General features: G+C 49.8%; 2 protein-coding genes across 3 annotated transcripts; both read left to right on the forward strand.

Annotated features, from left to right (window-relative positions):
- Nucleotides 1-180: 180 nt before the first annotated feature.
- L3HYPDH (trans-L-3-hydroxyproline dehydratase) lies at nt 181-8,703 on the forward strand. Of its 2 annotated transcripts, XM_065593816.1 has the most exons (5): nt 189-729; nt 2,846-3,015; nt 4,259-4,381; nt 5,215-5,352; nt 8,139-8,703. In XM_065593816.1, exons 1-5 carry the CDS (start codon nt 240-242, stop codon nt 8,262-8,264), a joined length of 1,047 nt encoding a protein of 348 aa, XP_065449888.1. In that variant the 5' UTR covers nt 189-239; the 3' UTR covers nt 8,265-8,703. The 2 variants fall into 2 exon arrangements, with proteins under 2 accessions (XP_023960965.2, XP_065449888.1); XM_024105197.3 differs by lacking the exon at nt 5,215-5,352 and having other exon boundaries at nt 181-729; nt 8,139-8,503.
- A 9,020-nt stretch (nt 8,704-17,723) lies between these two features.
- Nucleotides 17,724-23,744, forward strand: GPR135 (G protein-coupled receptor 135). The gene has a single exon (XM_005285937.3). It carries the CDS (start codon nt 20,374-20,376, stop codon nt 21,670-21,672), a length of 1,299 nt encoding a protein of 432 aa, XP_005285994.1. The 5' UTR covers nt 17,724-20,373; the 3' UTR covers nt 21,673-23,744.
- Nucleotides 23,745-24,481: the final 737 nt, after the last annotated feature.

Raw genomic sequence — 24,481 nt, forward strand, 5'->3', positions numbered from 1 at the left:
GCCCCTTGCGGCCTCTCGCCCGGTTGGGCGGGGTTTCCCCGGCGCTCCCCAATGGGGGCCCGCTTTGTGGCACCCCTCCCTTATGGGCGTGGTTACCGCGCAAGCCCCATCCCTGTAGTTGATGACGTCACGAGGACGCCACTCATTTGGGCGTGGCCAGCCTCGACCCGATAAGCTGCATTGTTTCTGCCCCCGCGTGGGCGTGGCCGCCTCGCTGTGCTGGGACGGCGCGAGCTAAGATGGCGGCGCCCAGCTGGCTGCCGCCCGGCGCGCGACCGGTGGTGCGCGTGGTGGACATGCACACGGGCGGGGAGCCGCTGCGCATCGTGCCGGGCGGGCTGGAGCCGGGCCCCGCGGGCCCCACGCTGCTGGCCCGGCGGCGCCACATGGGCGCGGAGTTGGACCACGTGCGGCGACTGCTGGTGCACGAGCCGCGCGGGCACCGCGACATGTACGCGGCGGTGCTGGTGCCCAGCGAGCTGCCGGCCGCCCAGCTGGGCGCGCTCTTCCTGCACGGCCAGGGCTACAGCACCATGTGCGGCCACGCCGTGCTGGCGCTGGGCCGCTTCGCCCTGGACGGCGGCCTGGTGCCGGCGCCGAGCCGCCCCGAGACCGCGGTCACCATCCACTGCCCCTGCGGGCCCGTCACCGCCTTCGTGCCCTGGGACGGGCAGCGCAGCGGCAACCGCGTCCGCTTCCACAGCGTGCCCGCCTTCGCCGCCGCCGCAGGTACCGGCCGGCGCCCGCCTGCCTGGGAGCCCAGACACTGCCGGGGGGAGATCCCTGGTGCCTGTCTCGGGTGGTGGGGCGGCCCTCTGTGCGACCCCCGCCTGTGTGGCACCTCTGAGAGCCTGGCCCCCGTCTGTGAGCCCCCCAATAATGGTGGGGGCGCCCCTGGTCCGTGTGATCCCCGAGCCCCCTTCTGTGGGACCCCCATTCCCTGGAGCCGTGGGAAAGGGTGCCCCTGTTCTCCCCTTCCCCCAGACTGTACGGCCCCCACGGGTGAAAATGATGACACTGTGCATGACTAACACCACTAAACCTGCTCTCGCTTTCCCCACGTCTGCCCTGGGCTGTGGGTGTGAATTTGTGAGGTAGCTCCACACCTGGGTCAGTGAGGGATGGCGTGCCCTCACCTAGTTCCTTTCCACACACTGCAGAGGGATGCAGGAACAATTGGTATAATGGGGCTGCTGAGAGCCATTGAACCAAATTGTAAACCCTGTATATGATGGAAACTATTTCAAGCTGGGGGTGCTGCTGCATCCTTAGTTCCAGCACCTACGGAGGAGTGTTATGGGTGCTTTGGTTCTGATGCAGCCAGCTTCAAGAATGTGCACTGGCCCCTTGACTGTGGAAGCAGGTGTCGGTGTCAAAGGGCGTGGTGCGGCTCTGGCAGCCAACAGACTTTCTGCAGAAAGGATCGTAGTTTCTGCCCTGCATGTTGCTGCCCCTGAGACCATATTGGGCTGGCAGCCTCCAATCCTGCAAAACACAGTGCATCCTTATTTGTGGGAATCCGATTGGGTAGTTTAAGACCGTGTAAACATCCATAGTTTGAAGGAGGAAGCTTGTCCAAGATTGCAGTCTCTCGAACTGCAGGGTAGTTAAGGAGATACCACTTACTGAGATCACTCCAGAAAACAGAGGAATGATTTGTGTTTAACTTTGTACACACCACTCATTAAGGGTGGGAAGGGGATAGGCAGGTGAATGTTTTGATGGGGAGAGGGGGGTTTTAATGAAGTCTGTACCTACTTTTGACTCCACAGAAGAATAGCCCTAACTATGGATCTGCCTGATGTTGAAATTGGTGACCAGGTCGAGAGGATGAAGAACTCTGCTTTGTAGGGCTCTCTGCAGATGGGCTACCTAATGTTTCCGAGAACCTTTATTAAGTAACAAAAGAGCAGGACTTCGGATAGGTTAGAGACTTCACAATACCTGCAATATTTTAGGATGATACGCTATTCCAAATTTGTGTCTTCGCTATTGCATAACCATATTCAGCTTCTGTAAGTACACTAGGAGTCACCCACACTCTTCAATCTGATGGTCTCCTGCATTTTGCCTTTTCATTTTGCTACTGCATTAATTCCTTTAGCTGTTTTGCTTTCTGTCCTCCAGCATCCTTTCCTTTCCAAGACTCCTTGTACCCATTTTATATCTGCATCTAATAATCTAGTCTACTCACTGTCATTTGGTTTTTTTTGTTTGGATATTTTAATTTTTCTAATGATTGAAACTCATGACATGATTTCTAGCATTGTGTTCCTTGACTTTCCTGTAGAGTTCTGTGCCATTCTCTTGCTTTAGCACCTAGCTTTACATCTCACTTGAAAGTAAATCTGACACTGTAATTAAGTTGACTTACACTACTGTGTTTATTAGAATCCTGCTGAATTGATTGAATCTGATTGCATTAATTTGCATTAATAAGCATGAGACCGATTGTTTTTAAAAAAATCTAATACTTCTAGTTTGGAAAGTACAGTCTGTAAAGTTGAACAAATTCAGCGCAGCAAGGACAAATTGTTCCCTGATTTAGAACCCAATCTGACCCATGGATTTTAACAGGAGAGTTTTTCCGTTGACTTTAATGGAAGTTGGATCAGGCTCTTATAAGACTTAGCACTTACCTCTCTTTATCCTTTGACATCAAAGTGCTACACAAAATTATCCTTGTTACTATGCTAGCAGTTGCATTAAAATCAGCAACATTGCACTGGGGTGTGAATTAGGACAGAATTTGGTTTCCCATGTTGGGGAGGGCGGGGGAGATAATGTTACCAATATATGTTCATGCACATTCTGTTTGCTTTTCCCCCTCTCCTGTTCTGTTTAGATGTGACAGTTGATGTTCCTGGCCATGGGAAGGTGGTGGTCGATATTGGATATGGTGGTGCTTTCTATGCCTTTCTCAGTGCTGAGAGATTGGGATTAGATGTTTGTTCTTCAAAGACTCAGGATCTTGTAGATGCAGCAAGTGCAGTAACAGAAGCAGTAAAGAGACAGGTATAGCAGGATGCCAACAGACCCCCAAATAGTTTTCTAACAAAGTAGTAGTAGTGCAGGGTTTTTCTTACAGAGGAGACTACTCATGACATTGTTGGAATGCTATACCTGGAATGTAAAACAAAGAGTAAATATCATAATAGACTTTCTCAGGTGTTTGTGGGTGTGACCGTTCTTGCCCTGGTTCTGTAGTTTTACAGTTTAGTTAGGGCTTGTACACACTTGCGCTTACTTCAGAATAATTTAAGTCGCTCGGGGGTATGGAAAAGCCGCCGACACAGCTGCCGCTGCTGGGGAAGGTGGAGTAATTATGCCAACGGGAGAGCTGTCTCCTGCTGGCATAGAGTATCTTCACTAGCAGCTACAGTGGCACAGTTGCATCAGTACAGCTGCCCTGCTGTAGCCATTCTAGGTAGACCAGCCCTAATCCAAATTCAGAGCCACGGCTGAGGACTCTGGAGTTGCTGTTGCCAGTCGACTATACTATACTGCCTTCTGAATGATTGATCTTACTCAAAAGTGTAATATTCACATATTTTTAGTTTGAATTTTGTATTTATGTATTCTTAATTGCTTCAGAAGCGCCCATATCTAGCATCAGAATGTCTACTGTAGACTGTTTAAATGTCTGTCGTGTTTATGCATGTCCCACCTCCCACTCACCGCACACGTCCCTGTACAGCCCCAGGCAACAACAGCACACTGATGGTTTGTAGTCAAGCAAATATTAGACCTGAAAAGTGAAGTCTTGAAGAAATAGCTGAGGGTTTGAGTTGCGCACAGGAAATTCCACAGTTCCTCAATGTCTGTAGTCTTAAGTGAACACAAAATAAAGAAACAGAGGTCCTGTGGCACCTTTAAGACTAACAGAAGTATTGGGAGCATAAGCTTTCGTGGGTAAGAACCTCACTTCTACTGAAGAAGTGAGGTTCTTACCCACGAAAGCTTATGCTCCCAATACTTCTGTTAGTCTTAAAGGTGCCACAGGACCCTCTGTTGCTTTTTACAGATTCAGACTAACACGGCTACCCCTCTGATACAAAATAAAGAAGTTGCTGTCCTCACTAATGAGCATCAGTTTGTTACCTGGGGGGTAGAAATAAATGTGCCCAAGAATAGTTAGGATGATACATTTATACTTGTGTGCCCAGCTCTGTCATTGTGTAAAAATCTTACTGCAATTTAATTGAAAATATTTGATTGTTGGAGACGTCTGTATATCCATTCTGTGTGTTGTTCCTAGTTCAAACTTCATCACCCTGACAACGAAGAGCTTGCTTTCCTCTATGGTACTATATTAACAGATGGAAAAGATGCATTTAGTGATGAACCAACAACCAACATCTGTGTGTTTGCAGATGCACAGGTATGAAAACATGCTACTTTAAGAGATACAAGATAAGTAAAGCCTGGTCTGTGTGTCTATTAAGAATGAGTTAAATTGAGCTGCTGCTTCTCTCACTGTCCTGCAATGGCATTGTCTTTGAAGTGTCATCTGTTCCTTAACCATAAACTATTTCAGTATAGAATGAAAGCAGGTAAATACTTCTGCAAACATGAGAGAGGCTTTCACTAAGGATTAAACATGAGTTTAGTAGGGAGGACTCTCCCAGCTGTCACATGGGAATGATCCAGGGCAGTGCTTCTCAAAATCGGGCCACCACTTGTTCAGGGAAAGCCCCTGGCGGGCTGGACCGGTGGGTTTACCTGCCGCATCCGCAGGTTCGGCCGATCGCAGCTCCCACTGGCCGCGGTTCGCCACTCCAGGCCAATGGGGGCTGCAGGAAGGGCGCGCATGCCAGGGGCTTTCCCTGAATAAGCGGCGGCCTGACTTTGAGAAGCACTGATCCAGAGAATACCAGTGGAGAGAATGTAGTTGTTCTAGATTCTGTTAGTGATTATCTGCAAGTGTTACAGACCTGAAAGTAATATGAAGTTTTAATACTTGAGTAGTAATTATGAATATTGTCAAACTAGGATCCCTCACTCCTAGTAGTTTGCCAAACAGAATCAGTCCAAAAGTGCCAGAACCCACTTAGTTTCTTTTGTGCTTCTCTCACCCTGTCTATTTGCAGAACCCCAGAGCTAGGCAGTGCTAATGTCTGTAATGATATGGACTGTAATATTGGGGGGAGCGGCTCATGTTTTTATAGTAAAAGATAAAAATAAGCTAAGGAACGTTTTATTTTTTTAAATTAGGTCGACAGAAGTCCTACGGGCTCAGGTGTAACTGCGCGCGTTGCCTTACAATACCATAAGGGACTCATCCAGCTGAATCAGACCAGAACCTTTAGAAGCAGCTCAACTGGTTCCTTGTTCACTGGAAAAGCCGTGAAGGCAAGCAGCAAACCTCTTCTTTTCTGTGTGTTTTTAAGGTGTTTTTTGTGAATTTTGTGCTCATGCCAGCGAGGAACTACCAGCACAGGCTTAAACCAGGCGTAGTGCAACTGTCTACAGACAGTTCTGCCACTGTAGTCACTTCTGATCTGTAGCATCCCTATCGGTTCAGTCCTGGGCCTGTTTTGAGCAGAGATTGCAAGTCTTGACAAATTTTGTGTAGGAGAGCAGTGTGTTCTGGATCATCTTTCCATTGTGATCATAGGCTGTACAGAAAGGAATAAACAGTATGGTGATGAAATTCACGGATGATAAAGAATTGGAAAGAGCTGAGGATGGATGAATAATTCAGAGACCTAAACTAGTTAGGAATATAGACAGAAAATAATACAGATGGGGGGCGGGAAATAATCCAAAACAGACATGAAGTGTGACAAACCAAAGAAGTGGTACTGCTGAAAGAGATTTGGGGGGGTCACAGCCAACACCAGATCAGAGATTAGCTTGAAGTGAAAATCAGGAAAAAAAGTACAGTGCAGTTTTGCACTGTATATACAAAGGCTTCTCATCAGAGGAGGGCAATAGTTGTATGGCTTTAATATGGTTACAGCTGGAAGATTTCCAAATTGGAAGGAGTTGAGTGAAGAGCACCAGCAGTGTGGGCTGGTGGGACTGATTTACAAAGAAGATTGGGTTCAGCTGAGTGACAATTAAAGAGAGACATAAGAGGCTGCCTACGTTGGAAGGAGGCAAATGGGATGAACTTGGGATGGGAAAGCTCGTGAATCAGAAACCTTTTCCCAACAGCTATTGGACTAGGAAAAGGAAGAAGCCATATGTCTGGGGCAGACCTGCCAAAGGTAACTGCTGTTCCATTTAAAGTGCAAAACTATTGATTAACGAAACCAGTAAGCAAACCCCAGGGTCTTAGGCCATGTCTACACTACTACCTATGTCGGTAAAACTTATGTCGTTCAGGGGGCTGAAAAAAACACACACCTGAGCAACATAAGTTTTGCCAGCATAAGTGGTGGTGTGCACAGCGCTGTGTCGGTGGGAGAGCTTCTCCTACCGCCGCTCGTTGGGGTGGTTTAATTATGTTGACGGGAACGCTCTCTCCTGTCGTCATAGAGCGGCTACACGAGAGATCTTACAGCAACGCAGCTGCATGGGTGCCGCTGTGAGGTCTCTGGTGTAGACGCAGCCTTAAACTGTGATTTCTGTTCCTGCGGCAATAGTGGAGCCTTTCCTTCACTTGCCTTGACTTCCTGGAGCTCCCAGCAGAAGTCATCATAGGCTACTAGTTCGAGTCTTTTATACAGCAGCTATACCCTTCTTGCCTGTTAGCTGATGGCTCAGTCCAAGCTAGGTTGGCCTGTGCCAAATAGAAGCCATTATCAAGGTGTGGCTCAGTAAGGCCTGGTCTACTCTTAAAAGATAGGTTGATCTAGCTAGTCAGTCAGAGGTGTGAAAAAACACACTCCTGACTGATGTAGCTTTGCTGACCTCTGATCCAGTGTAGGTGGGTTATATCTGCGAGTGACTCTGTAAGTAAACAAAAGCCCTCTGACTGTAACTGAGGTTGGTCAGAGCTGAGGGACCCCCAGAGAAGCAATGGACATTGGTGACACAATTTTATTGTACTTAGCTACCTACAGTAACTCCTCGCTTAACGTTGGAGTTATGTTCCTGAAAAATGCAACTTTAAGCAAAATGATGTTAAGTGAATCCAATTTCCTCATAAGAATTGATGTAAATAATGGAGGGTGGGGTTAAGTCTTTTGGTGAAATTTTTTTCGCCAAAAGACTATATATCCACACACACGCACACACAAGTTGTAAACAAACAATTTAATACTGTACACAGCAATGATGATTGTGAAGCTTGGTTGAGGTGGTGGAGTCAGAGGGTGGAAGAGGATGGGTTATTTCCCAGGGAAATGCCTTACTGCTAAACGATGAACTAGCACTTGGCTGAGGCCTTGAGGCTCAACACATTGCTGTTAATGTAGCCTCACACTCTACAAGGCAGCACGAATGGAGGGAGGGGAGACAGCATGGCAGAGAAAGACAGAGACGCACACTGTGTGTGTGTGTGTGTGTGTGTGTGTGTGTGTGTGTGTGTGTGTGTGTATGAGAGAGATGCGCATTGCCCCTTTTAAGTATGCTGACCCCACTCTACGTTGCCTTAAGTAGATCAGCAAATTGAGACAGCAGCTGCTGCCAGCAAGCTCCCTGGTCCTGAGCCCTGTTGAGTCTCTTCCCCCTCCCACCCCCCCCGTTCTATGGAAGCGGGGGGGACGGGGACACCCTGACATTAGCTCCCCTCTTCTTCCCTTCTCCCCCCCTCCTCCAGCACAGCAAGCAGGAGGCTCCCTGGAGCAGCTCCAAGGCAGAGGGCAGGAGCAGCATACGGCAGTGTGGGGAAGGACAGCTGAACTGCCCGGCAATTGATAGCCTGCTGGGCGGCTGCGCACAGGGAACTTAGGGGAGCTGATGCGGGGGCTACCGGTCCACCCTGGTTCCAAGCCCTCACCAGCTAGCTCCAACGGGCTGCTCTTCCTGCAAACAGTGAACAAAGCAGGCAGCTGCCAAACAAGTTAGAAGGGAGCATTGCACAACTTTAAACGAGCATGTTCTCTAATTGATCAGCAACAAAACAACGTTAACCAGGAGGACAACGTTAAGTGAGGAGTTACTGTACTATGTAGTAATACTCTTTTGTAAACAGGGAAGAACCCTTTAAATGCCAATTCAATTTAAATCTAAACCTTTTCTCTTCTCAGGAAGCAAAGTGTGGCGACTATAACGCTGTTGTAGTAGAAGTCTCAGGAGAAGCCTTTTACACTGGAACAGCAACCTTTGTTGTTGAAGAGGAGGACCCACTGAAATATGGATTTTCTCTAAAGTGACCTTTGCCCTCATTCAATTGCCAGCTTTTAAATAGGAACCAATATCAAAAAGATGATCTTTGTAAGCTGTAGGGGGGAAATATAAATACATCATATTTACTTAACTCATAGTTTCCTAATAGACTGCTGCATCTATGGATGGTTAAAGACAAAGTCATTTAAATATCCTAGAGCAGAGCTGAAAAAACCTTTCCTGATATGATTACTTGTATTACAAATAAAGATCACAGGCCACATTATTCTGTAGTGATTAGCATGTATTATACAAGTCCGCGTCTGTTTGAAACTGCATTTACAATTCTATTTCAAATGCTAGATAGTAAACAAAGCTAAGCTTGAAGGGGCAATTTCAAATGTAAGTGCCTCTTGTAAAGACATTATGTACTTTAAACTCTGCGTCAGTGCAAGAATTCTATTAAAATGCAGTATTCTGACTTCACATTTTTCTTGTTTTAATTCTTGTAACTTGGCCTCAGTCACTGATCTTAAGTGTTTCGCGGTCATTGTTTTGGCTCATGTGCCCTGACTTGGTCATCTCACTTTAACTACCATAACCTGTCTGGCCACCCTGCTTCCTGGTTCAGATCTCTTAAAAAATACTAGAGCTGAAGTTATCTTTCCTGCTCTACAAACATTACCCGTCAGTGGGTACTTCCACTGACACCCTGTCTCAGGTCACTTCGTATTCAGGCTCCTTGTCATGACCAACAAGGGACTACCATGTCTCTGCCTGCTATTCATCTGTCTCCTTTCCGCATTCTTGACATTGTGCATTTTGATATGCTGCCCTCTGCACCTGGAGTAGGCAGGGTCATACTTTGCAAATACTTTTGTCCTTCCAATCCTTTAGCTTCCATTTCTTCAAATATAATCCCTCCTTACTTCTCAATAATCCCCACACTATCTCCAGATAGGTAGTCCAGTGCCCTCTTTGTTTCAGATCACAAATTAGTCGGGGCAAGGAATGTGTCTATATGGGCTAAAATCCTAATCCCAAAGAAGTCAACAGTAAAAATCTGACTTTAGTAGCACCAAGATTGGGCCCTGTGTTTGTAAAGTGCTGTGTGTGTTTGTAGCACTACATAAATCAATATGCAATCCACTGTTGTGGTTGGATGTAATGTACTAAATAGTAAATAATGCCTTTCACTTATATAGCTAGATGGTTCATAGTCTACTGCAAGCTAAATCTAAATTGTGAGCCTGGATTCTGCAGACTGGAAAAATTTTTGGCAGCTTGACTTAAAAATGCTAGTAAATATGATGAGTTGATACAATCAGTACCCTAGTGCCTGATGAACTCATTTTATACTGTCCCATAAATTCAGATTTTTATATTGACAATGCATATCTGCACTGTAGAAGTTGGCTGGGGAAGCTGGTGGCTTTTGCAGATAGCTGAGACACAAAACAGTTTGGCGCCTAGGAAAGTAGTTTGGAGTCCTGGAATAAGTACTTTAATTCGAAGTTTCTGTTGAAACTGTTACCTATGAAACTGTTTAACTGATGCTGAAATCTATAAGTGATTATAAGAGGTGTAACACCCACTGAGATAACTGAGGTAGTTCACCCTCCGAGTTTTTCTTTCAGGATGCCTGCAGATTCAGAAAAGCAACACTACATCATTTGGCTTTCACATGTTTTCAATGTTGTCTTCAAAACTGCAAGGACTGGATATCCTTCACATCCATTTCATCTTGCCTTTTAAAACCACAAAAGTGTTATGAACCTCAGTTTTCATAACACCTCTTTAAGGTCTGCTAAGTCATTCAATGCATGCAGGATTGTTTAAATTAGCATCTTTGGGGGGATTATATATTTTAATTGCTGCTATGTGATATATGTGGTGTGTATAAATACATACAATGAAAAAATACTAAGAGCATGAGGCTTTGTCTGTGGGAAATTATTTCAGTATAACATAAGCTGTGAATTTAAACTGCTACAGTTATACAAGTATCGCCCCCATGTGGATGCTCTTATTCTGGTTTAAGAGGGACCTTTTTTGTGGTTTAGCTTATCGCTTAGGAAGGAGTTTAAGCTATACTGAAAAAAGGCACTCTACACAACAGTCAGCATCCACCTAAATTATACTGGTGTAACATAAAATTTCCCCATGTCGACAAGCCCTTAGTAACAAATGAGATTACCCCAGAGTTGAGGGAACTAAAATCATTAGCATGTCGGCAAATTCAGGGAATGAGGATATGCAATGGTCTCCATTGTGCCCAGCTGGAGCCTTGTTTCCGTTATGCCTTTACTGACAAAGTAAGATCTTAGGTCCTAGAATTAGCCCAAGGGGCAGCGTATGCAGCAAAACACTTGCTTCTAACCCTCTGCTCTGGTCTCAGGTTCTCAGATCCTAAGGGTCCTGAAACGGCTTTAGTTCATGCTACTTAATATGTCTGAAATGTACATTGATTTTTAGAGGTGCAGGGCAAGGATGCATGTTCAGTTAAGTACATTGACACCTATATGAAATTTACCAGTTAATAATGGCTTGGTATGGGACTGTCAAGGCTCATTTCCCCACTATGGCACTTTTAGTGCAGAAGGTGGGGCCCACAAGGATTCTAAAAATTAATACTGGCCACTCCAGACTGATATTAAACTTCCAAGATTACAGCTTTTCTCTGACCTTGGATGGGTAGATGCTGCCACCACCCAAGTACAACCCCCCCCCCCCCCCTTTGAGATCCCTGGAAGGCAGGGGTACCTCTTAGGACACACAAAACCCAATCCTGTTCTTAAGGTAAATTTTATTAAAAACAACAGGAAAGAAAATACATCTGGAACCTAGGCTTTTTGCTAGGTCTTAAAAGAAACAATTACAAAAATTAAGCATCAAGCTAGCTCTCTTGAGGTTCAGCTTAAAGGTTACATGCAAAACAAAAGCATTTGGGGTTAGCATAGAGTAGTCCACAAGCCTATAAGCAATAAAAGGAATAACCCTAATCGCATCTTCCTAGACATTCCTGATCTACTTACATATCTGGGGTTCACAAGTAGTTCTAGGTCTGATTTGATGATTTTTTCATACCAGGTTTAAAGCTTTTACAGAATAGTTTCAGCCCTGTCCCTGCTTTGTCCCCTCTCTCCAGAGAACAGCAACAGACAGACAAAGGGAAGTTTTTTCCCAATTTTAAAAAGTTCTAGCCCTCCCATTGGCTCTTTTGGTCAGGTGCCTATTCCCTTCTTTTTAACTATGGGCTTTTATTAACCATTTACAGATAAAGCAAGTAGCGAGCAGCTACTAACAGGGATTTTATAGCTAGCTGGGTGTCCACAAAAGGGAGCTGCCCCTCCTCCCCCCAATTTTTCACAGGGACCAACTAGGGATAGCTGATAGTTACTTCTAAAATAAATGTTTTATTTACCTCTCCTTTTTGTCCCGTTTTCTCAAATTATGAAATTTGTGAGGCGGGAATTATCTCAATACGGACTTGCTCAAATGCCCATTGAAGTCAATGGGAGCTTTTTCCCCATTAACTTCAAAGGTCATTGGACAAAGCCCTATGTGTTTGGACCATGTTTAGCAACTGCAATGCATGATCATATTGTATATAGTAAGAATCCATCCCTCTTCCCCAGGTTTTCACCTGTTGCTTGTCTTAGGCCCTCATCTGCAAACATGCACACACTTTAAGTGTGAGTAGTTGGGACAAAAGTGTTTTGCAGGATTGGAGTCTCGGATTGTAAACTTGTCAAGTCAAGGTCTGTCTATGTGTGAGACAGTATCTGGCACACTGGGTGGATACTACCACCCTACAAATACATGCCCAATTGGTAAAAATAGATTAAGATCTACCAAGTAAACCATTAAGATTTCCCTGAATTGTAGTAGGGCTTTTTTCAATATAATACGCAGTACTTTATAATTTGATATAACAGGACCATTTTGGTGTAATTAATACTTGTTGCCTGGTGGTGTTATATCATTACAGACAAAAAAAAATCCTGAAAAATTCTCTTATTAAAAATGTCTAAAGGCCGGGACAATGCTCTCTCCAAATCTCTAATGCACCAGTTGGCAGCTAATGGTACTGGAGAGCTTCAAAAAGAAAAGGTAAAATTAGAGTAATGATGGGACAAAAAAGCACAGATCTAATCTGCCAATGCCATAATACATTTTAAAACCATAATTCTCATAATGAAAGAACAAAAATGGTCGATAGGTTGACAGTCTGTGTTCTTTCAACTTATTTTGCTAAGGCCGGATGCCTGGCTTCTTGTGTTCCTACCTTTGCTACTAATTTTCTGTATGACTTTTGGGCAAATCACGTATGGCCTTGTTCAGATGTGCTGAGCAGCCCTAGCTCCTGTTAACGCCAAATGGAGCTGCAGGTGTTCAGCACCTTTGAAAGAGAGGTAGTTTGTTCCTCAGTTTCCCCACCTGTAAAAATGAGTGCAAAAGGAGGGGAACCCCTGAAGGGACTTAGGCATTGCAATGCTGAGCATCACAGTGTCTGATTTAGCTGTGTAGAAAATTAGGAACAACACTGTGATCCTCAAAGTCGAGTTAGGCAACTAGGCTCTCTAGACAGTGGATGGGGAGAGAGAGCGGGGCTTTGGAATGTGATCCACAAAAGCCGTCATGCTAGGCAGGGAGCGGCCTAATCTAGCCAACCGGAGATGCTGATCATTGCGGGGATTGTGCTAAACCCCGCCACTCTCTATCAGTGTCTATGTCTGGGCTGCATGGAGGTGTCTAGCTCTGCTTAGCGATCCACAAATGGACACCTGCAATCAGGCAGCTTAAATGCCTAATACTCATTGGGCCAGGGAGCGAGAATGGGAATGACTCTATAGTCTAGTGGTTAGGGTGGGAGATCCTGAGTCCAGTCCCTGTTACAACCACTCTTTTGTTATTTATCCACAGTTGACCAGCTTCAATGGGAGAGACTGAAGCAGCCCTCCCCCACTCCCCCATCAGAATATCCCAGGTGCTTTTTTAAAAAATCAGCTGCTATGAAGTAGGCTATTTTAGCATCAGAGTAGATACAGTTGGTGGCATGCTATGATGCATGGGTTGCTGGGACAGGTCCTCAGCTGATGTCAATTGAGGCCAATGGAGCTATGACAATTTAGGCCAAGTGAGCACGTGCTCCTCTGTAGCTAGATACCGATGTGGCCCCCATCGTTGTAGCAGAGTGCCCATCTTTTGCTAGGCTTGTAGGGCCAAATCCTGCAGTCCATACTACGGTAAATCAGGATAAAGAGGCAGCAAATGAGAAAAAACCTCACAATCACACCATTTCTCAGCAAGGGAAATTCTTGGGTGCTGTCTGGAAAAAACTAGAGTTAAATTAAAACTCCATTTACATTTTAAAAAATGTGAAAATATATATTGAATAGTATCTAATAGCTCCGTTTGAGCTCAATATCTCCATTCATTTCAATGAAGAATGAGTATCTTATTGTTTGCAGTGGTGTTGCAGCCATATTGATCCTAAGAGATGAGACAATGTGGGTGAGGTAATATCATTTATTGGACCAACTTCTGTTGGTGAGAGAAGTGCTCCTAGCAGACAAAGGCAGCTTCCATGGAACAAGCTAGGAGATAGCTATAGTTTGAAAGGAGTTTAGGCATTGAGGTATTTCTTAATGTTTGTCAATCTGAATTTAGCTCTAGGGCACATTTATCCACCTACAGGATGCACAATAGGACAACACTGGAATCGTTCTTTAAAAAGCTTAACAGTGATTTGAGCCAATTTGATTTCTGCCTTTCCTATCGCCTAAGCCTGTGGCTACATCGACATGTACTTGCAGTGAGCTAGCATGAGTATAAACAGCAGCGTAGCCAGGGTAGCACATGGGTAGCGGCAGCAGAGGGCGTGGCTGAGATATGCCAAAAACAAACCGGATGGAAACTGGTGGGTATGTAGTGGCCCAGTGCCTCCACTGTGGCCAGGAGCGGCAGGTTTGTATAATTTTTGGTGGTGCCCAGAATGGGCCCAAGTCCCCTCTCCCCCCCCACCACACACACACACCTGCCTAAGGCTCTGGGAGGGAGTTTGGGTGCGGGCGGGGGAAGGAGTCGGGCTCTGGGAGGGAGTTTGGGTGCGCGGTCTAGGCTGGGGCAGGGGGTTGGGGTGCAGGAGGAGGTGCGGGGGATGGGCTCTGGGAGGGAGTTGGGGTTCGGAGTCTGGGCTGGGGCAGGGGGTTGGGGTTCAGGAGGAGGTGCAGGGGACAGGCTCTGGGAGGGAGTTGGGGTTCAGGGTGTGGGCTGGGGCAGGCGGTTGGGGTGCAGGAGGAGGTGTGGGGGACGGGCTCTGGGAGGGAGTTTGTGTGTGGGCTCTGGGTTTGGGCAGGGGGTTGGGGTGCAGCAGGAGGTGTGGGGGACGGGCTGTGGGAGGGAGTTTGGGTGCGGGGTCTGGGCTGGGACAGGGTTGGAGAAGAGGGGTGCAGCACTTACCTTGGGTGGCTCCCAAAAGTGACCTGCACCCACCTCTGACAGCAGCTCCTAGATGGGGGGGCTGGAGGGGTCTCTGCGCATTGCTGCCTGCAGGCACTGCCCCTGCAGCTCCCATTGACTGCAGTTGGCAGAGTTGGCGCTCAGGGCAGGGGCAGTGCGCAGAGACACCTCCCCCAGGGGCCACAGGGACATGCTGGCCACCTCTGGAAGCAGAGCGGGTGGGCAGGAAGCCACCTTAGCCCAGTTGCACTGCCAGCAGGCGGGGCCGGGGGAGAGACCTGGCCCCAAACTTTGGTGGAGGCAGGCCCGCGTGCTCTCATATTGGTGGAGCACAGGCACCACGGGCCCGTACAACTCGCTGGCCTGGCTGTGGCTACCTTCACTACTGTGGCTACGTTGCTAGTTACACTCCCACGGCATGGTCACTGTTACATGTGGGTGGGACTGCTGTTCGGCCATTTTCTTCATAGTTTATCTTAATGGTTTATCTAATGGAAAGCCTAATATTTAGGCACCACAGCCACAACCAGCTCTTGTCAGGGGCGGTCTAAGTATTCTGGGTCCTGCCTCTGTGCAGAAGGCTGGACTAGATGGTTTCTCAAGGTCCATTCTAGCTGCACCCTGAGTCTAACAGTTAGGTGCTCAGGCTCCCTATATAATCTATGGGGCGAGATAGGTTCCTAAAAAAGGGATTCACCAAAACCAGCAAGCTAAGCGGGCAGCTACCCTAAGCTAGCCACTAGGAAATGGTGAGGGGTGTGGGTGTTAGCCTGCCCCAAAGTGAGCCGTTTTTTACAGACATCGGTGATGGTGGTATCCATGCCTTTCCATGTACACAATAGGCCAGTGTTTAGAGCACTGCCTGATTCAGAGCAAAGGCTTGAACCCAGAGACTCACCCCCCACCCCCCCACCCCCCCGCCAAATGTTCCATCCACTTGGCTACAGGGTAGTGCCCTTATTATCAGGGGTGTCATATGTAAGACATGGGCGATGATTGTTCCACCATATGTGGCACTGGTGAGGCTCCCACTGTGGCCAGGTTTGGGTGCTGCACTTTAAGAAAGAGGTGAACAAATTGGAGACAGTCCAGAGGCAAGCAACAAAAATGATAAGTGGTTTGGAAAACCTGACCTCTGAGGAAAGGGTGAAAGAACTGGGCATGTTTAGTCTAGTGAAAAGAAGAGGGCAGGGGACACCTGTAACAGCCATCAAATATGGCTGATCAATGGTGATCAATGGTTCTCCGTGTCCACCTGGAGGGTAGGACAAGATGCACTCAGCTTAGTTTGCAGCAAGGGAGATTTGGTTTGGTTATTAGGAAAAAGTGTCTGTATCTAACGACAATGAGGCATTGGACGAGGGTTGCCTAGGTCGTGGAATCCCCGTCACTGGAGGTTTTATAAGAACACATTAGCCAAACACCTGTCAGAGATGACGGAGGTATACTCAATCCTGCGCATGCAGGGGGGGGCGCTGGATGAGATGACCTCTTGAGGTCCCTTCCTGCTGACATTTCTAGGACTTGGGTGGATCTCTTTTACTCGCGCCTCTTGGAGCAGTTCCACTTTGTATAACTACTTGAATAGTCATTGGGCCAGTGAGCGAAAATTACACTATAGCCAGTGTTTAGCAAACGCTCCTGGGAGACCCAGGTTCCAGTCCCTGCTCCAACAACTAAGTCAATGGGCCCCAAACTGTTGGACGCACCCCCTCTAGGGGGCATGGAGGAATGTTCAAGGGGGCATGTGGCAGGGCCCAGGCCAGCCCCCACAGGGGGGCGCCACTCAGTCCAGCTCTGCCCCCAGTCACAGCTCCACTCCACCCCCATACCAATTGCAGCTTCGTCTCCCCCCACCCCAGCTCAGGCCCCAGTCAGCTGCAGCTCCACTCCACCCCCATCCTCATTCCCTCTGCCCCCCAGGCCAGCTCCACCTCTAGCTCCAGCTCCTCCCCCATCTTCAGTTCTGTCCCCAGCTCCATCTTCAACTCCCCTGCTGAGCCAACTGTGCAATAATGGAGGGGGGGGGCGTGGACAGATTCCATTATTGGTGGTGGTGGGGTGATGGGAAGAGTTTGGGCACCACTGGACTGCTGCGGCTGCGTGGCATTGCATCCTGTGCTGTTTGTCAACCGGGCTGTTGCAGAGAATGTCTGCATTTTGGGGGTGTTGTGTGCAGGGCTATGTGTCTACTACTAGCAATATCAATACTGTTATACCAACTGCTATTCAGGGATGTGTGTGTGTGTCCTCTATCACTTCTTTTGTCTGTGGGGGGAGGGGAGCTGGTCCCAGCAGCCTGCAGTGTGGGGGGTGTGGGATGCAGGGGAGAGGGTGCAGTGGGTACCCCACCAGCACCCAGTCTGTGTGTTGGGGGTGCTGGGCTCCTCACATACACACAATCTGTTTAGGGGGATAGGAAGGTCTGTTGTGGGGGAGCAGTCGTCTCAGTTCCTATTAGAATCATAGAATATCAGGGTTGGACGAGACCTTAGGAGGTCATCTAGGCCAATCCCCTGCTCAAATCAGGACCAACACCAACTAAATCATCCCAGCCAGGGCTTTGTCAAGCCAGACCTTAAAAATCTCTAAGGATGGAGATTCCACCACTTCCCTAAGTAACCCATTCCAGTGCTTCACCACCCTCCTAGTGAAATAGTGTTTCCTAATATCCAACCTAGACCTCCCCCACTGCAACTTGAGACTATTGCTCCTTGTTCTGTCATCTGCCACCACTGAGAACAGCCTAGCTTCATCCTCTTTGGAGCCCCCTTTCAGGTAGTTGAAAGCTGCTATCAAATCCCCCCTCACTCTTCTCTTCCGCAAACTAAATAACCCCAGTTCCCTCAGCCTCTCCTCTTAAGTCATGTGCCCCAGCCCCCTAATCATTTTCATTGCCCTCCACTGGACTCTCTCCAATTTGTCCACATCCGTTCTGTAGTGGGGGTACCAAAACTGGACGCAATACTCCAGGTGTGTCCTCACCAGTGCCAAATAGAGGGGAATAATCACTTCCCTCGATCTGCTGGCAATGCTCCTACACTACAGCCCAATATGCCATTAGCCTTCTTGGCAACAAGGGCACACTGCTGACTCATATCCAGCTTCTTGTCCACTGTAATCCCCAGGACCTTTTCTGCAGAAAAGACAAAATGCATCTGACAAGGATAGGATTTGAACCCATGCATATAGAGCACAATGGATTAGCAGTCCAGCACCTTAGCCACTTGGCCACCTCATCAGTGAGGGAGTGGGGGTGGGGTGGGGGTGTGCCCAGCTCACTGAGGAAAGACAGGGTGGGGGTGCGCATGTGTGTGGGCAGGGTGGTCCCACTCCCCGTCTGTATCTGTGTATGGGGCAGGGGACCGACAGTCCCAGCCCCTGTGTATATGTGTGTGAGATAACAGGACGGCTGCTCCAGTGTCATGCCTTTTTGTGTGTGTCTGTGTTGGGGGGTAGTAGCTAGTCCCAGGCTCCCAGCCCCTGTCTATCTTTGTGTTGGGGGAGGGGTGTGTGTGTGAGCTGTCTCTATGCTGTGTGTGTGTGTGGTATGGGGTTCCTGGGGGTGTGGTGGGAGTGTCTTGGTATGTGCTGAATGTTTGTGTGTGTTGGAAGGTGTCTGTGTTGGGGTGGGTGTCTCTGTGTGTCTGCCTTTGGGGTATGTCTGTGTGTGTGTTAGGAGTATTTGCTGGGGGAGATCTGTGTGCTGGGTGTATCTGTGGGGTGTGGGGGTGTTTGTCTGTCGGGGTATATCTGTGTGTTGGGGTTATTTGGGTCTGCATGTCTGGGGGGCTGTGTGTGTGTGTGTGTTGGGGGTATGTATGGCTGTGTGTGCTGGGAGGCGTCTGTTGGAGGTGTGTGCACTGGGGTGTGTGGATGTCTGGGTTATGTCTGTCTGTGTTGGGGGTGTCTATCGGGATGATTGTGTATTGGGGACTGTGTTGGGGTGTCTGTTCGTGTGTGGATGTGTGTCTGTGTTGGGGTGTCTGTTGGGGATATGTCTGTGTGTGTTGGGGGTTGTCTGTTGGGGTGTGTCTATCTATGGGGGTGGTCTGTCGTGGATATGTCTGTGTGTGTGCTGGGAATCTGTGTTTGTTGTGGGTATGCTGTCTCGTCATTTGTTGTGGGATCTGCTGTTGGGGGTGTTGTGTATGTCTCTGTGTCTTGGGGAGTATGTCTGGGTGTTGAGGTCTGTGTGCTGGGGTGTGTTTGTGCTGCGGTCCACGGGGTGTCTGGTGTGTAGGTGCCTATCTGTATGGGTGTGTGTGTGTCAGGTGGTGTCTGTGTGTGTGTTCGGGATGGCCACATTGGGTATGTATATCAGTCTGTTGGGTGTGTCAGTCTGTTGGATGTGTCTATGTTTGGGGGTGTTTGTCAGGGGGTGTCTGTTGGAGAGGGGCATACACAAGGGGGGCAAGCAAGGAAATCTCCCATAATCATTGGGGGCACAGAACTCCTCCAGCACCGGGAACGCGGTGACAGAGAGGGAGCTCCTCCAGCCCCGGGGCTGCAGTGGCAGAGAGAGGGAGCTCCTGCTGGACCCAGGGCAGGGCGGAGGGAGGGAAAAGCGAGCTCCTGCCGGAGTGCAGCCCCCTCTCCCCCAAGGGGTCAAAGTAAAATTTCTGCACATGACCCTGCTGTTGGGGATGTATACATGTCAATCTGTTGAGGGGTGTCTGTATTGGGGGGGTGTCTGTTGCGTAGGTGTGTCAGTCTTTTGGGGGGTGTCTGTGTTGGGGATGTGTGTCAGTCTGTTGAGAGATGTCTGTCGAGGTATCAGCTGGGTATGTCAGTCTGTTGAGGTGTGTCTGTGTGGGAGGGTCTGTTGGATATGTGTGTCCGTCTATTGGCGGTGTCTCTATTGGGGGTGTTGGGGATGTGTGTCAGTCTGTTGGGGAGGTGTGTCAGTCTACTGGGGGTATGTGTCTGTATTGGGTGATTGTGTATGTGTGTTGGTTATGTGTGTCAGTCTGTTGAGGGGCGTCTGTGCTGGGATGCGTCTGTCAGGGGGTGTCTATTAGCTGTGTGTGTCAGGCTGTTGAGGGGTGTGTGGGTTGGGGTGTCTGTTGGATATGTGTGTCAGTCACTAGGGTGTGTGTGTTCGGGGTGTGTGTGTGTCGGGGGTGTCTGTTGGGGATATGTGTCAGTCTGTTGGGGGTGTCTGTGTTGGGTGTGTGTGTGTCAGTCTGTTTTGGGGGGTGTCGGGGGCGTCTGTTGGGGATATGTGTCAGTCTGTCAGGGGGTGTCTGTGTTGGGGGGGTGTCAGGGAGTGTCTGTAGGGGATGTGTGTCAGTCTGTTGGGGGTGTCCGTCGGAGGCTGTCTGTGTGTGTCGGGGGCACACACGGTCCCAGCCCTGCGGGCGACCAGGGGTCTCGGCAGCGCGGGGGTCGCCGCTGACTCCCGCCGGGCCCCGTGTGCGCAATCGGGCAGGCCGGCCTCGGTTCCCTGGGCAACGGGCTGGAGACGTCAGCGGCTCCCGGAGCCCCCGAAGCCCGCACGCAGCGGGGGGCGCGGGCGCGCGGCAGGCAGAGCACAAAGCCCGCCAGGCCGGGCGGGGAGCAACAGCCCCAAGCGCGGCTCCGCGTCCCCGCTGCAGCCGGGACCCCAACCCCTGGGCCGGCCTCGAGCCGAGCCTCCTCCCCCGCCTGCCGCTCTCCCCGGGGCGGCGGGGAAGGGGATGCTCGCCGCTTATGGAGCCGCCGTCGGCGAGCCCGGCGCTGCTGAGCGCCCTGTCCCGGGCGGGGGGCAATGAGAGCGGCGGGGAGGCGCCGGCAGCTGACCCCGCCGCCGGGGCGGAGGAGGCGGGCTGGTCGGGCGCGGCGCTGGCCTCGCAGGCGCTGCTGCTGGTGCTGATCTTCGCCCTGTCGGCGCTGGGCAACGGGGCCGTGGTGCTGGTCATCGCCCGGCACCGGCAGCTGCGCACCGTCACCAACGCCTTCGTGCTGTCGCTGTCGCTCTCCGAGCTGCTGGGCGCGCTGCTCTGCCTGCCCCTCGCCTTCCTGCGCCTGCTGAGCCGCCCGCGCGGCGCCTGGCTCTCCGGCCGGCGCCTGTGCCTGGCCAGCGCCGCCCTGCACGCCGGCCTGGGCATCGCCGCCACCCTCACCATGGCGCTGCTCGCCTTCGACCGCTACTGCGCCATCGTGCGCCAGCCCCGCCGCAAGATGGGCCGCCGCCGCGCCGCCCAGCTGCTGGCCGCCGTCTGGCTGGCGGCGCTCGGCTTCGCCGCGCCCTGGTACCTGCTGGCCCAGGCGGCGGGCGGGGGCCACGGGGCCGGCTCGGGCCGCTGCACCTACGTGCTGCTGCCCTGGGGCTCGTCGCGGCTGGGCCCGCCCTACAGCGCGGTGCTGATCGTGCTCTGCTACCTGCTGCCCTTCGCCCTCATGTGCTTCTGCCACTACAACATCTGCCGGGCCGTGCGCCTCTCCGAGAGCCGGGTGCGGCCGCTCACCACCTACGGCCACCTGCTGCGCTGCTACGGAGAGATGCGCACCGCCACCACCGTGCTCATCATGATCGTCTCCATCATCTGCTGCTGGGGGCCCTACTGCGTCCTGGGGCTGGCGGCCGCCGCCGGCCACCTGCCCTTCTCGCCCACCGTGGACGCCGTGGCCAGCTGGATGGCCTGGGCCAACGGCGCCATCAACCCGCTCATCTACGCCGCCCGCAACCCCAACATCGCCATGCTGCTGGGCCGCAGCCGCGAGGGCGGCTACCGGACTAGGAACAACGTGGCCGCTTACCTGGCCGCCCGGGGCCAGCGCCTGGAGGCCCGCGGCCGGGCCGAGCCAGGCCGGGAGCGCTACGCCCAGCAGCGGCCCGGCGGCCACGCCGCCAGCACCCTCTCCTCCTCCAGCCCGGCCAGCGGCGGCGAGGTGGCCATGTGGGCTTGCAAGAACCCGGCCGTGCTCTTCTGCCGCGACGCGCAGCCCGACACGGCCTCCCAGGCTGCCCTGCCGCCCAAATCCGACACCGCTGATACCAGCCTCTGAAGCGGCCGGGGGGGACCCGCTGGGAAAAGCTGCCTGACAGCGAGCTGGCTCGGGCTGTGGAACAGGTGCCCACGGGAAGGACCGGGAGACCTGTGGCTTGGGCCGTTTGTAACTAGGGCTTTGCTCAGCCTAGTTTCCGGGGAGCAATGTGCAGTAACCAGGGGGCTGCACTGGATGCGCTAGTGGGTCTGCTCCAGTTCTTAATGCCAGCGTGGGAGACAAAGGAAGTACCCGGGGCAGGTGCGCTGGCTCTCAAGAGGGGATCAAAGGTGCAGGGGCGAGCCGCTGAAATGAGCCCAGCACAGCTGCAGAGAGAGAGAGAAGGTGGCAGTAATCACCCTCCGAGCTCATCTCTGTTTAGCAAAAAAGTGCCAATAGGAAGTTAAGAACAACACAAGCCGCCTGAGCATTGGAAACTGTTAAGTGCCAAAAAAGAAAAAAAAAAGTGACTGAAAGCTGAGTATTGCCAGTTCTAAGACACTCAAAACATATCACACTGTGAAAACTGCAGCTTTGCAGGAGACAGTTGCTTTAACGCATTATATGTGGAAATACACCAAGTCTCAGACTAGGACAGACTGAAAATCTGACATCACCAAGAGCACCTTGAGGTTCATTTTTAAACCCCAAACATAAGAAAAATCCCACTCAGAGCTCTGCAGATTTAAAGAAAATGTGCAAGGTTAGGGGGGAGAAGAATGAAACTTGAAGCCCCATGAAATTTGTGATCGTTTCCTTTCAGTACATACATTGTGTGAGAAGTATTTCAAACGGGGAACATTCCCAGAAATGGGAGATCAGTACTGTATTCTGATCCAGACAAAATTGAAGAAAAGATAAAATATGGGATTGGAATAGTTGTGGCATCATTCAGTTTGTAGACTTGTGAATTTCCTCTTTAAGATGGACAAAAATGTCTAATTTCATCTAACATCCTTTGAATATATTTATATGAGCCACTAGGGCAGGGGTGGGCAAACTATGGCCCGGGGGCCACATCTGGCCCTGCAGATATTTTAATCCAGCCCTCGAGCTCCTGCTGGGGAGCGGGGTCCAGGGCTTGGCCCGCTCCACGCATGCCGTGGCTCCTGGAAGCAGCAGCATGTTCCCCTCCATCTCCTATGCATAGGGACAGCCAGGAAGCGCTGCCCCCGAAGCTCCCATTGGCCACGGTTGCCTCCGGACGTGGCAACGCACAGAGCCGCCTGGCTGCGCCTCGGCGTAGGAGCCGGAGGGGGGACATGCCGCTGCTTCCAGGAGTTTGAGGTAAGGGCCACCAGGAGCCTGCACCCCTGACCCCCTCCTGCGCCCCAACCCCCTGCCCCAGCCCTGATTGCCCTCCGAACCCTTCAGTCCCACCCTCCTGCACGCCAGAGCCCGCACCGCCCACCAGAGCCCTCACTCCCCACCCGCAGCCCAACCCCATGCCCCAGCCTGGAGCCCCCTCCCACAGCCTGAACTCTTCATTTCTGGCCCCACCCCAGAGCCCGCACTCCAACCCCCAATTTTGTGAGCATTCCTGGCCCGCCATACACTTTCCATACCCAGATGTGGCCCTCAGGGCCAAAAAGTTTGCCCACCCCTGCTCTAGAGAGAGGCAGGTATGCTGCTGAAGGAGAGAAAAAGCAATGTAATGAGTCCAGTTTGTATTTCAGGGTGAACATTATCCTGCTCACTGCATAACTCAGTTGACCTATTAGAATTTAATGATATTTGGAAAACAGCTTTGATTGCCAGTACCGATATCATATCAAAACAAAAAGAGCACAAATCAGTATGTTGAAACCAACTTACATGAAATGCTGCTGCACAGCCAATCCTCATCTTGGGATTTATGAATTTATTTTTCCTCAGAGGTGCCAGATCTCAAGCCTTAAATCAATACTTTTAATTGGAAATGGGATTCAGACCTTCTGTTACCTTCACTAAATGTAAATGTGAAGAAATAGCCAGTATTTTTCTTGTACAGTATTTAAATGATAACGTTTTATCAGATTTTTCAACGGTTTGTGACTCGAGTGGATGTATATCATTATTTTGTAAATGAAACAAGAAATAAATTGTCTTTTATGAAAGAGATTAAAATGTTTCTGCCTTTTGTCATCCAAAAGCTAAATAGGAAAGGACAAAGGGGTGACAAAATTGCTATGATAATGGGAGAGATTTAGTGGTAGATGAAATTTTAAAATCTTGATAATTTGTCATGCTTTCATAATTACTATACTTTTCTAGTTAGGGCTCCATCATGCCCCTTCTTAAATCAGTGGGAGAAAGATTTGATCCTTAAAGACAGTCTCAATACTAACATTTGCACCTCTATGGCTTGAAACGTGCAACCAATACTACGTATAGTGTTTGTGATATAAAGGACGTCTGTCCCCTAGGAACTGGACTGAGACCACCACCTCATTTCACAAAGGCCAGTAAACAGCTAGAGCATAACAAGAACTTAGGGGTAGAAAAGTTTTTTATTGCTTGTAGTTTTGCTTCTCTGGCCTGCCCAGTCTCTTAGATTGCTACAGAATTAACGGGGCGTTAAGTGTCCTTTTTTTAAAAGTCTTTGCTAAGATTTCATTATTTATTTTACTTTATACTTTTGTATTGTTTTAGATAATTTTATTTATTTGGATTTATACACTCTAAATGGGCACCTATCCATATGCTCTAGCTACATTGCTGTATTATAAAAGTACCTACATGCTGTAAAACTACGGAGATAATAGGAATGTGTAAGGTACATGATTTCAGAATGCTATTTATCATTTTTTCGCCATAATTTAGTTTATTATAATTACAAACATGCAAGCAG

The sequence above is a fragment of the Chrysemys picta genome, chromosome 4, assembly GCF_011386835.1.
Source record: "Chrysemys picta bellii isolate R12L10 chromosome 4, ASM1138683v2, whole genome shotgun sequence".
Lineage (NCBI taxonomy): Eukaryota > Metazoa > Chordata > Testudines > Emydidae > Chrysemys > Chrysemys picta.